The sequence below is a fragment of the Myxine glutinosa genome, chromosome 5, assembly GCF_964187855.1.
Source record: "Myxine glutinosa chromosome 5, kmMyxGlut1.1, whole genome shotgun sequence".
NCBI lineage: Eukaryota > Metazoa > Chordata > Myxini > Myxiniformes > Myxinidae > Myxine > Myxine glutinosa.
Genome location: NC_136265.1, coordinates 89,904,871 through 89,918,971, shown reverse-complemented (window position 1 = coordinate 89,918,971; position 14,101 = coordinate 89,904,871). Strand labels below are relative to the sequence as shown.

At 39.0% G+C, this 14,101-nt stretch overlaps 1 protein-coding gene across 1 annotated transcript in view; it reads left to right on the top strand.

Annotated features, from left to right (window-relative positions):
• Window positions 1-14,101, top strand: part of LOC137428469 (uncharacterized) — a 112,419-nt gene that overhangs the window by 72,244 nt on the left and 26,074 nt on the right. The window contains exons 5-6 of the mRNA XM_078777380.1: window positions 610-733; window positions 6,406-6,600. Of these exons, the coding sequence (XP_078633506.1) occupies window positions 610-733; window positions 6,406-6,600 (319 nt within the window). The remainder of the gene's footprint in view (window positions 1-609; window positions 734-6,405; window positions 6,601-14,101) is intronic.

Sequence of the window (14,101 nt, the reverse complement as noted above, 5' to 3'; positions counted from 1 at the left end):
TCACTCCAACTCTGCCAATCCCGATCTCGTTCCTTTCTTTCCCGCTCTTTTCCCTTCACAATCTTCCTTTCTGTCTCTTTTTCACCAACCCGATAACCTTCTGTAAAACTCTTCCTGTTCCCACATGTCCACCGTGCCTTGTGTCAAGGAGAGGTGAGTTCAGTTACCAAGAGGTGGGTTCAGTTACCAAGAGGTCGGGTCAGTTACCAAGTTTCTTCGAGAACACTCACCAAGTGGCTTAAGCACTTCATTTAATACTGTTGATGAGGAACGGCTGGCTTGGCAAGCATTATCGAGATGCTTGGAACCTGAACACACCCCTGGAATGCGGAACAGTTGAGAGAAAGGTATCTGGTCCTCGAACAACCGGGCCTTACAAATAAACAACAACAACCTTTCAGTGACGTCGCACTCTGAAAACACCAACGGGGTGTATATTCTGGCTTGGCTTGTCGAACCTTCTTTTTCCTCCTTTTCTTTCAGCGATGGATATTTTTGTGTGAAATACATTTTGACAACATTAAATACTGGAAACGATGATCTCGTAATAGACGCTGTTGGGGGTGAGATAATGATAGAGCGGGACTCGACGGAAGCATCATGTATTAGGGTAAAGAAGAAGAAGATCCGTGCATGGATGCGGTTCCCAGGAAATGCGCAGCGAAAGAAACATTTTATACAAAGCGAGTTGTGAGTGGAGGAAATCTGGAGATTTGGTGTTTTAAACACAATCGTGAGTTGCGCTAAAGATACCGTTCTGATAGATTTTAACATGTTTCTTCACTCGACATCAGCGATCGAGAAGGTTAAGCTCGTGACTTGGTCTGCGATGTCCATATGTTTTCAAACCACCACGTGACCAGTGACGGCCTGAGTCATTTACAGGCCCCATGTAACAAACTAGTGGCCCAGTGCGGGCTTTTAATGGGGCATTACGACCAAGTACAGGGAATAATTATTTTTCATGAAATTTTGGGATAAAAGGATGAAATTTTGAACAAAGTAACCTGGGACCATAATCTTCACTGTGAGATCGGTCGGTATCCTGGATCCTACTCCGTGTGAGGGCTGTTTTAGGGTTGTGTTGTCCAGCATCAGGATCTTGCTTCGCAACCGGCTTCATATCGCTCCAAGGAGAAAAAGAAGCACATCCACCCCCATGAAAGTCATATGAAACCCCTATATTTCATATGAAACCCAAAACAAACCCCTATATTTCCTTTTTTGATGACGTCGAAGAGTGTCGTTCTAGTTTATTGTTTTTGCAATCATCAGATCTTTTTGAGATCATAATGAAATCAAAGGAAGCGCAAAGCTCCCCTGCCTTTATATGGGATCGTTTCTCTGTATGCATCTTCAACATGGGGACTGGAAATTCGTTTCTCGGCTTCGACTGGTCGAAATTGGCTGCAAATTTCAGAAGTGAATGCTTTGTTCGTTGAGGTGATAATATGTTCCAAATTTCAGAAGTGAATGCTTTGTACGTGGAGGTGATAATGTGTTCCAAATTTCAGAAGTGAATGCTTTGTACGTGGAGGTGATAATGTGTTCCAAATTTCAGAAGTGAATGCTTTGTTCGTTGAGGTGATAATATGTTCCAAATTTCAGAAGTGAATGCTTTGTTCGTTGAGGTGATAATATGTTCCAAATTTCAGAAGTGAATGCTTTGTTCGTTGAGGTGATAATATGTTCCAAATTTCAGAAGTGAATGCTTTGTTCGTGGAGGTGATAATATGTTCCAAATTTCAGAAGTGAATGCTTTGTACGTGGAGGTGATAATGTGTTCCAAATTTCAGAAGTGAATGCTTTGTTCGTTGAGGTGATAATATGTTCCAAATTTCAGAAGTGAATGCTTTGTACGTGGAGGTGATAATGTTCCAAATTTCAGAAGTGAATGCTTTGTACGTGGAGGTGATAATATGTTCCAAATTTCAGAAGTGAATGCTTTGTACGTGGAGGTGATAATGTGTTCCAAATTTCGGAAGTGAATGCTTTGTACGTGGAGGTGATAATATGTTCCAAATTTCAGAAGTGAATGCTTTGTTCGTTGAGGTGATAATATGTTCCAAATTTCAGAAGTGAATGCTTTGTACGTGGAGGTGATAATATGTTCCAAATTTCAGAAGTGAATGCTTTGTACGTGGAGGTGATAATATGTTCCAAATTTCGGAAGTGAATGCTTTGTACGTGGAGGTGATAATATGTTCCAAATTTCAGAAGTGAATGCTTTGTTCGTTGAGGTGATAATATGTTCCAAATTTCAGAAGTGAATGCTTTGTTCGTTGAGGTGATAATATGTTCCAAATTTCAGAAGTGAATGCTTTGTTCGTTGAGGTGATAATATGTTCCAAATTTCAGAAGTGAATGCTTTGTACGTGGAGGTGATAATGTTCCAAATTTCAGAAGTGAATGCTTTGTACGTGGAGGTGATAATATGTTCCAAATTTCAGAAGTGAATGCTTTGTACGTGGAGGTGATAATATGTTCCAAATTTCAGAAGTGAATGCTTTGTTCGTGGAGGTGATAATATGTTCCAAATTTCAGAAGTGAATGCTTTGCACGTGGAGGTGATAATATGTTCCAAATTTCAGAAGTGAATGCTTTGCACGTGGAGGTGATAATATGTTCCAAATTTCAGAAGTGAATGCTTTGTACGTGGAGGTGATAATGTTCCAAATTTCAGAAGTGAATGCTTTGTACGTGGAGGTGATAATGTGTTCCAAATTTCAGAAGTGAATGCTTTGTACGTGGAGGTGATATGTTCCAAATTTCAGAAGCGAATGCTTTGTTCGTGGAGGTGATAATATGTTCCAAATTTCAGAAGTGAATGCTTTGTACGTGGAGGTGATAATATGTTCCAAATTTCAGAAGTGAATGCTTTGTACGTGGAGGTGATAATATGTTCCAAATTTCAGAAGGGAATGCTTTGTACGTGGAGGTGATAATATGTTCCAAATTTCAGAAGTGAATGCTTTGTACGTGGAGGTGATAATGTGTTCCAAATTTCAGAAGTGAATGCTTTGTATGTGGAGGTGATAATATGTTCCAAATTTCAGAAGTGAATGCTTTGTACGTGGAGGTGATAATATGTTCCAAATTTCAGAAGTGAATGCTTTGTACGCGGAGGTGATAAAATGTTCCAAATTTCAGAAGTGAATGCTTTGTACATGGAGGTGATAATATGTTCCAAATTTCAGAAGTGAATGCTTTGTACGCGGAGGTGATAATATTGTTGTGGATATGAGAATTGTGTTTTTTTTATTGTTTTATTGTGGACCCTCCTTCCTCCAGTTGTTGTGTATAAAGGTCAAAGGGCGTCTCGTAGTTAGGTCATATACAATCACGTTTAGCCAATCATAGATTCCCTGCTTGTTGGTAGTTATTTCCTTATTCTGTGTATTAGGCTAAGGCTTTGTCTTCCATTAATTGACACTCCATTGCACCGAATTCAAATAGATAGATCCCCTTTCATTTTCATTCACAAAGCCTCTATTGCCAACTGCATTCGCCGCCATTGCCCATGTGCTCCCACTCGGAGAAGAAGGGCGTGCCCGCCCATCGTCATCAAGGGTGGAGCCAGAGACCCCGTGCCGACCAATCAGGGCCGAGGCGAGCTCACCGATGGGCGTGTTCTGGAGGCCGGCGGCTTGATCGCCCGCGGGGTTATAAAAAGCGCGCGCGGAAGCCTATGAGCAAGGAGTCGAAGGTGGTTGCGTTTGAGAGAGGAGTCCTGAGAAAGCACGGAGAGCGAACCATTGAGTTCTAAGAGTTGCACAAAAAGGAGCTTCAGAGAGAGACACCAAGCTGCGTGATCCAGGAGAGGAGAGAGGGATGCCCCACAGCAGCTTGAACCACAGCAGCTTTGAACCACAGCAGCTTGAACTGCAGCAGCTTGAACCATCGCAGCTTTGACCGCTGCAGCTTGAGCGTTGACGGCAGCGTTGCTGTTGAGGAAGGGCGGCGGCTGCTCCCTCCCGGCCCGGCCGTTCTCTGGTCCGAGCTGAACCTTCCTCCCGGTCCAGCCATTCACTCCTGCCTCCATTCCCCATTCGTGTGAGTCTGCCTTTTGTTTGTTCTGTCCTGGGTATTAATTAAGACTGTAGGTAAGCTAGCATTGCACTGTGTCTCCTTGATTCCTTCTGTCTTTATTTTGTTATCTTTCCTTCTTCCTTGGTTATTTTGGTCCTGTAAATAGTAATAAATAATCGTCGTATTTCAAACCTTTTTGCCTTCGTCTTCCTCTTCTTCACATCCGTGTCGTCTTTGTCTTTTCCCTCATTGAATATCTGTGGCACGATTTGGCCAACGTTTCAGGATCGGGTCTAGTCTTGGTAAACGGCTCACGCCGCGGTTCGCTTCGCTCGGCGCAACATCCATTACGCTGCGACCGTGAGCGGGGGGTGTTCCTTCGCGTACCGGGAAGCGCTGGTATTTAGGTCATAGGACTTGTGGGCCTAAAACCCTATCCAGCACCGACCGGGCGTGGCGTCATACCCCCGGGACCACGTCGGTCCGTAACAGACGAGGGGCTTAATCCCCCCTCGAAGGGGAACCATAGGCCGACGTTGGGTTCCATAACAATATGTTCCAAATTTCAGAAATGAATGCTTTGTACGTGGATGTGATAATATGTTCCAAATTTCAGAAGTGAATGCTTTGTACGCGGAGGTGATAATATGTTCCAAATTTCAGAAGTGAATGCTTTGTACGCGGAGGTGATAATATGTTCCAAATTTCAGAAGTGAATGCTTTGTACGTGGATGTGAAAATATGTTCCAAATTTCGGAAGTGAATGCTTTGTACGTGGAGGTGATAATATGTTCCAAATTTCAGAAGTGAATGCTTTGTACGCGGAGGTGATAATATGTTCCAAATTTCAGAAGTGAATGCTTTGTACGCGGAGGTGATAATATGTTCCAAATTTCAGAAGTGAATGCTTTGTACGTGGATGTGAAAATATGTTCCAAATTTCAGAAGTGAATGCTTTGTACGCGGAGGTGATAATATGTTCCAAATTTCAGAAGTGAATGCTTTGTACGTGGAGGTGATAATATGTTCCAAATTTCAGAAGTGAATGCTTTGTATGTGGAGGTGATAATATGTTCCAAATTTCAGAAGTGAATGCTTTGTACGTGGAGGTGATAATATGTTCCAAATTTCTGAAGTAAATGCTTTGTACGTGGAGGTGATATGTTCCAAATTTCAGCAACGTCTGTTTCTGCATTCTTGAATTTTATTAAGAATACCCTCCAAATCACGTTGGTGTCTGTCCGTCCGTCGGTCCACCCAAAATGTGTTGGCCCTCATATCTCAAGGGCTATGCATTGAAACTAGCTGAAACTTGGAATATACATCGGCCAATAGGTCTAGTTCTTTGCTTTCAAAACAAATTCCACCAAATACCCCGCCCCCTCAAGGTGGGGACAAAGATACAAGCTTAATCCGACATTCGGGCTACACATAACTTATTACAGGTGAGGTTTCCTATCACGACAGCCGGACACCTACCTATGCAGATCTACCTGGGTCTAGATATTCCTCTACCCCTAATTCATAACAATATACTGCATTTAATGAATATTTATATGCAGTATATACATTGCATTTCCAAAGAAACTTCACTTTCCCACAGGGTTAAAAATATCTTACCATACAAATGGTAAGAATATCTTACCATACAAATGGTAAGAATATCTTACCATACAAATGGTAAGAATATCTTACCATACAAATGGTAAGAATACCTTACCATACAACATACTTATCTTACTTCAAAACTTTAATACAGGTGAGTCAGTCCTACTTCCCATGGACATCTTGAACTTGAACTTGTGTGATGATCTTGAACTGAATTTCCATGGACATGTTCCAGAGGAATGTTGTTGTTCCATCCGATTTTCATCGAAGTGGTTTCTTGTTTATTACTGGAAAGTTAATGATGTATGGAAACTGTCTGCATATCAGCACACCTGTGGCATGGATTACATCTGAGCACAAATACTCCTTCATACACATCCCCTTTGCTTGTGTGGAAGGCCTTCTCAACATTGAATGTCTTCATCCTAAAATTGCTGAAAGGCCCAGATTTTATATCAACATCTAAACTTTTGATTGTTTTATATGTGGCCAAATCAACATTCACATCAACATGTAAAACAATTAGAGTACTCTAAAGGTGGTTCATTAACTTAAGAATCTGCACCATGTACACTTTCTATTTCGGGGTGTCACATGGTGTGTGTTTGTGTTTGGTGAATGTTGCCGTGTTGGAACTGCTGCAACTGATTTTGGGAGAGGATAATGTCTCAAGTACCGAGGTACTTCACATGTCGTAGTTTATCAGATCAAGGTACTCAGAGTGGAGAAAACATCAGGAAGAGTGGTATGTTTGTTGCCTCTTTCAAGGTTCACCGACTATGTATGCTCAAGTTGGCTGTTGGAAGGATTCCTATCGTGTGCAGCTGGGATCGGAACAGCAGACTCTGCTTGGGCGTGGAATGAAGGTTGAGAATCTGGAAGGATTTCCTGAGATTCTGCAGATAAAAATAGAGGATGTGAACTCCTTTGGCATGGAAGAGGAGCAAAGCGACCAGCCGAATGGTGAGTTGTGTGATCGACATGACTTCTGATGGGATCTGAGTTTGTTTATTGCCAAGTTTTTTATATACATGACGGAGGCTCGTGGGGGAGATGGAACAGAATGGAAGGGAATGAAATGGAGAGGAGAAAACAACAATAGCAGAGTCAATGTGAGAGTGAAATGAAGGGAAGGGAAGGAAGAAAGGAGGAGGACACATTCCAGTGAACAAGCTGCAAACAATTTGAATGAAACACAAGAAGGAGAAGGGGAAAGTGGAGATGAAACAGAAAAGTGACAAACCAAACAACAACCAATGAACAAATGAAAAGAGATGAGGGAGAGGGGGAAAATGACATTGACCTGGAAAAAGGGAATGCTTTGGAATGGAGTAATTTGTGGTGGAAAAGATAATGGTTGGATCGGGGATTATGTGAGATGGTGATGATCAGCTGTCTTGAAGACCTGGAGGGAAGAATGAGATTGAAGAGAATGTGGAACATGTTTCCACAGGTGGTAAAACAGAGGAATGAATGAGTGGAGGTGAGCAGTGATTCTGGATTTTGAGAGTTTCACCAGAAGTTGTTTGCTGGTGAACGTGTTACCGCAGAAACCTGGAGGGGAAGGACAAAGCATGGAAAGGGCAGACCAGAAAGAAGGCAGGATAAGAGACACCACCAACCTGTCTGTGATGTGAACAGCATGGGCCCACAGACTCAGCTTCATCGTGGGAGATTCCAATTATCTTGAGGCCTTGATTTCCACAGAGTGAAGCTGAGAAAGATGTGAGGCAAGAGAGCCAGTCCAGAGGGGAGTGCAGTTTTAATGTTGATGAAGTCCTTGTTGGTGGATTTTGCAAAATGGAGGATGCTTACACTGGCTTTGAAGGCCAATTGGCCTTGGAGGCCAACTGAGAAATGTGGTTTCCCCATGTGAGAGTTTCCCCATAACCCAGTGAGAACCATTCTGTGCATCTAAATTCATAATAATATTCTTTGTATTCTTGGACAACTTTGTTAATTAATCTCTCATACAAATAACCACATTATCAAATTTTAGTGTTTTTCAATATTTAGCAAGTTCAATATTTGACGTTGTATTCTTTCCAAATTGTTTAAACCATTTATCCATTTATTTATGAGAAATATATAATCCATTACCCATTTTAGTTAGTTTAACACCTGCCTGTGCGATAGAAGAAAGCAATTCTCCAACTAACATTCTCGCCTTATCAGGTGAAGCTTTCAAGCTTTTCAGCAAAATCTACAATTACACCACTTCCACTAATTTGTTTCTCCAACTCCTTGTTATGTCTTTCCAATTCTTTTTGAGCTTTTAGTTGTGCCTTCCTTTTGTTAGTAGTTTTTACCGCTGCTGAAATACCACCCGTCAATGCTCCCGCCGCACTTAAACCAGCAAATAAAGGAATTAGAAATGGGTGAAATCCTCCTCTCGTCTCTATTATTGAATATTTCTTTAACATAGGTTTTGATATTTTAAATTTAAGTCAGCCAGTATCATTTAGTGTTTTCACCTGCTCTCTTGTGAGTAAAACATCAATTCTTACTGCTCCTTTTCTTTGAATTGTATTAACATTAATAATACAAGGCTTTTGATTTTGAATACAACTCGATAGTTTATCAAGATTGATTTTATTAACCTTTCCATTTGTTGATACTTTAGCACTCATTTATTTATTAGAAAAATCTATGTGATATTAATCATAACGCCATTATCTGTATTAATCTGCAATTCTGTTTCCTCCAAAAGCAAACAATAAGCATCAACTTCTTCATTCTCTCCTCTTTCAATGTATAGAGAAGTATCCACTCTGTTAGACTTTATAGTTTCCTTTTGAGAACTCAAGTCAATTGCGTAGATTGTATAAAGTTTTTGAAACGCAACCATATCCAAAATGGGATCTTTATTACCGTTGCTTTCACACACTTTTTGGTAAGACGTGTAGGCTTCCGCGTAATCATTGTTTTCCCAATCAATTTCCAATCTATCTCACGGGTAAAATGTACCATCAAGAGAAACCCGAGGTTGTTTCAAATTAGCATCATCACTCAGCGCATTATTCTTATCAGTACCTTCATCTCCATCTGGTTTCTTAAAAATGAGCCAAGGTATCGTGGCTTTCCTTGAAGAACACCTAAATTCCAAGTGTAGGTAGTGTGTTCCAGTTTAACGCGTTGGCATCTTCTTTTAAGGTATGATACATTTAGCGGTTTCTTTGAGTTGAGTCTTCTATTCAACATGTCTTCCGTTTTAAGATTAGGAGTATATTCACTAATATACCAACACAAATCATTAATAACAAATTTATTATTTTCACCAAAAGCATTTTCAGCCCCAAAAAGCAACCTATTTACATTATCATTCCTTTGTAGTTGAAATCGAATTTTAAAACCATACAAAACTTTATCATAATCACAAAATCCAAATATACCCTAAAGGGGAACTGCTACGGTAAAACTATTGACTGCTTTTGTATCATTGTTATACATTAACTTTCTTTGACTATAACCAGGGTCTGTGTTTGTTCCCGTTGACATATCAGATATAAAACCTTCAACAGCTCCCTTACCCATTCTATCACTAAATGAATATAGTGTAAATTTCATCATTTCAGATGTAGCAGAGACATAATCAACCGCTTCAACCTCTTATGTTCCAATATACTGTTATGTCGGGAGGTAAAGGAATATCTAGAGCCAGGTAGATCTGTGAAGGTAACATGATTCGACTGTCGCGATAGGGAATCTACCCTGTAATAAGTTCTATGTGTAGTCCGGGTTGTCGGGATAAGCTGTATTGATGTCCCCGCTACGAGGGAGCAGGGCGTGCTAAATAGTGCAGGGATTATGGATAAGATTCCTTTGTTCGTCGTCCCCCTCTGTCACCAAACCTTTGTCCCTTATGGCAACGCACATATATAAACACTTAGATAGGCCCTTAGTTCAACAGTAAATAAATTCCCCTTCCCTTACAATGACCTTGAAAGAAGACCGGCAGGAAGCCAGATCGGGGCACCGTCGGATGGCCGCCGCCAGCCGCACTACCAGCTGGCCTAGCAACATCGTGTGAGACGAGTTGTAACCCACGCGACAGGGAACGTGTGATTGGTTGGCGCGGAAGGTGCGAACCTCTAGCCATTCAGGGTGGGAGGCACGAGGACACAACTGAGAAGGAGGTTGTTCATTGGAGGGAAGGCGCGAGAAGGTTCGGTGGACGGCGGGAAGCTACGAGGCGCTGATTGGGGGGCACGCCAGGGCTGGGGGCTGCATGTGAGTGGACTGGGGAATGTGAGAGGTGCAGGGGACGTGATGTGGATGCCATGCACTGCGAGTTATGGGTTTTGATTTATTTTTACATTTTTGTGTATCACAAAATAGTTGTATTATATCTTCAATGTTGTAATCATTTAGTTTGTGTTGAAGTTTAAATGAACTGATTATATCTTCTTTTTGAAGGCTCGCATTAAAACCTTGTGATAGTAGTTGATACTCGGGTTGAAAACTTGACTTTGTGAAAATTCACCCTTCCAAAAAAAAAAATTCAAAAAAAAAAATTTGTGAAAATTTCACCCCAATTCCAATTTTTTGAAATACCAACTTCTGTCCTGGAAGTCTTTGGTGTTCTTGTGTTTTGTACTTCTCCCTTCCCCTCCACCCCCCTTCCCACGCCTCCTCCCCCCGGGCCCTCTCCCTTCTTCCACGCATCTCCCTGCTCTCGGATGTTGTGTTTGTGTGCTTCCCCATCTCGCCCCATCTTGTCTTCCGCTCCCTCTTTTTATATGTTTTGTTTGTCTGGTTGATTTGTTTGTGAGATAAATGTTAGCTCTTTACGAGCCTCGATTCAGTATACAAAAAAAAAAAAAAAATTATTAAATTATCATAATCTAAAAAGTTGGGGGTAGGGAGCATCTTTAAAAGCAAACAGGTTTTTCCACATCCACTTGAATTTTCCACATCCACATCCACTTTCCACATTCCATTTCCACATCCACATCTTAATGAATTTGGGAGATTTTTATGGTTGTTAAATTTTATCTTGTTTTCCCAAAAGGGGAAAAAATCATTCATTTATATATTTGAAAAACAAGTCATCTAATTTTTTTTGAGCTTTTTTAGAAACTCTATATTTTATCCTGAGTTCAGGTTTAATTTCAAGATAATCCATTATTTTATTTATATAGTATCTTGGATTAACATTTCCATTAAAATTATTTTGAATAATAAATATCATTAAACCCCTATACATTTCCTCAATAGAAATAGTCTCTTCCCTTGTAAGAAATGGTGTATTTTATCATCATAATACTTAACATTCATCTCTCTTATTAATCTTGTAAAGTATTTCATTTTTGGTTCTAATTTAAAAGAGTTATATATATATATATATTTTTTATCATCATTAATTAAAAGATAATCACAGAATAAACATTGTTTATGGGCTTTTGACTCTGTATTTAATCCCACTCTATCACAAGCCGGACAATTCTCTAATTTATCATATGGAGAATCAGGGAATTCAAGAGGTTCAATATCTGGTATGTCGTTTGGATTTATCATATTTATATAGTAAAAGATTACTTGAACTAAAAATCATCTTCACTATAATCGGTGCTTTCATAATCATCATCGTCTATAAAACTACTTTCATAGCTATCGTTAGAACACAAACTCTCAGTATCATAACTGTCTTGCGAAGACAAAGTCTCACTACCACTATCATCACTTTTAAAATCAACAAAATCTTCACTTGAATAATGACTCATATTTAATTAGAAGAAAAAGCATTACCGTCTATATCCATATACTTTTTTTCATCAACAGATTCAACTACAACATTTTTTTATATTAAAGTAATTTTAAAATGGTTCCTAACTACTATTGAACGAAATGACATTTCTCCTGATATATTAACATCTTTCATTTCATCAAGATTGACATCTTTGCGGTTATTAAAGAATATAGAAATTTCGCCGTGTTTAGAGCTAATAGTTTTATCTTCCTTTTCGGTAGCTTCAGTAAAAAGAGTTTTCTTTTTTGATACTTTTACATGTTTCATTACCTCCTCTAGTTTGTTATAGATCCCCATAAATAGTGGTGAAACTTTTGTTATAATTACTTTAATTGACGACAGAGAATCTGAAATCTAATCTAATCTGAAATCTAAGACGACAGAGAAATCTAATCCCAAAGACAGAGAATGCCCTTCCTTCAAAAGGGATTGAGTAGTTCATATTATCCTTCATAATAGGTTTAATCCAAAAGTTATTGAAATCATCTTTGTTCAATTTTACATCAGTGCAATATATTTCAGTATCCTTTTTAAATGAGGAGATTGATTGAAATTTGTCTTTTGTGTTTTGAAACATTGTATTTATTAGACAAAAAAGTGATTGCCAAGAGATTGAAGGGAAAATAATTTACTATAATCTCAAAATGGTATGTGGTTCGGGGGGGGGGGGGGGGGTCAGACGAGGTCATTAAGAGGAGCTTATCATTTCATATCAGCTCAACGGCGATACCTAAACAGAGTTAAATTCTAATATAACATTTGTCAATATTCTAGATGCTGATTGTTCTGCTAAGAGAATTAAGTTATTACCTAAAAATGAAACACAAATATTCGTTGGGTCTCTGCATGAGTATAATGAAAAATGGGGGGAGTTAATAAGTTAAATGCAGGGAGAAAAGGGTGTAATTTTTCAAGCCTGGCATGCCTGGCATTTCAAGCCATGGGCAAGGTTTAGGGAAAGTGGGTGGGGCTTAGTAAAAAGTTGGTGGGGCTTAGGAGGAAGAAAAGGGGCACAATTTTTTGAGAGAAAAGGGGGTGTAATTTCAGTGGTTTTTAAGGCTTTTATGTTAAAACGTATATGGCGGCCAAACCACGTGACCGATAACGTCATAATTATCATTAAAAAAATTCTGCAGGTGGAGTTGCACCAAAAGGGGCGCAATTTTTTGAGTGAAAATTTCCTGTCAATCCGAGCAATGGTTGCAGAGAAAATCATATTTATTCTGTGCGGGCAAACAGACAAATGGACTCAAATGCAATACCCTCTCCTCAGGCGAGAGTAAAAAGGGGCGCAATTTTTTGAGAGAAAAGGGGGTGTAATTTTATGAGAGAGGGGGTGTGAGTCAATATGTTTTTCCCTTTTTCCCCATTGACTTTAATGTGCCCCAGAACCCCCCTTTTACCCCTACTAACGTTTGTGTCAGCTGCAGTCTTAGTGAATTTAAATTTACATAACAAGAAACTATCGGCTCGGTTCAAGTAAGTTTGTTGATTATTTATCTCAAAACTTTTTGTTCCAGTCGTATCCAATCTGTTCCTGTTACGGCATTTACCTTATAATAATCTTCTTTTTTAGTTGACTTTGAGATGAAAATAGTATCATCCAAATCATACATGTTGTCAATCGCCTCCATTCTTTATATATAACAAAAAAATATATAATAAATAAATTTATTATATTTACGTGTGATACTAATAAAATATTTAAAACGTTTGAAAACCCGACCCAAGTATTTCAATTATTCTTCGTCGTTCTTGTGGAGTTAGTTCAGTTTTACCTTTTTTTATTTCTTTGATCGCTTGTAATTTATGAGACTCCTTCTGAGCGTCTTTTATGCTCTTTACAGCACCCGCTACATTTCCCATGGCAGAAGCGGTTGAACCAATTAGGTCTTTATGTTTAAGAATAGTTGAACCGATACCCATTAGAGTATCAATTAACCATCTCCTTTATTTCTAAATTGATGTCCTGCACCACATTCTCTCGTAGGCTTATAGTATCCTCTCCCAAGAAACATACCTTCACCCTTCTAGTACGGTGAAAGATACATACCTTGACCCTTATAGTAGGGTGAAAGGTACATACCTTCCCCAATTCCATTCCCAGCTGTTTTACTATCACCTTTCGTAATGACTTTATATTTGCTTAACTCGTGTTTTCGTACAACAACCATCGTGTTTTTATTCTAAGTAGAATAAAAACTTTTAATATTTTAGTTTTAATTTTTTAAAATTTATCCACTTTGTTTTTTCGTTCTAGCCGAGAATAATTAGTGTCTGGTGACCAAAACATTTTTTCAAAACATAAATTTATCCTCCATTGAAAATTTTGATGGAATTAAAAATTCTCCGCTCGACGTTAACATAACCTCTCCTCTTTCCCGAGTAAATACAAGACCTATTTCTCCAAACGCTAACTCTTGGAAGGTTTTCTTTTTATCTTGATCACTCGTGCTAAAACTACATTCTAGAAAAAACAGGTGGATGTTCATTTATTAATAGTTTTATATTTATTATATAATTTTTCAATTATTTGTTGAAGAACTTCACGTAGGTGTTCTCCAATTGGTTGTTGAACAACAACTTCACGTAGGTGAATTCTGATGGATATAATTTCACCATTGAAAGAAACCATATGGTGATCCTGAACAGTTATCTTAAAATTTACTTTAGAAATGCTTTTTCCTGACACGGGTAAATAGGAGAGATTCTTTG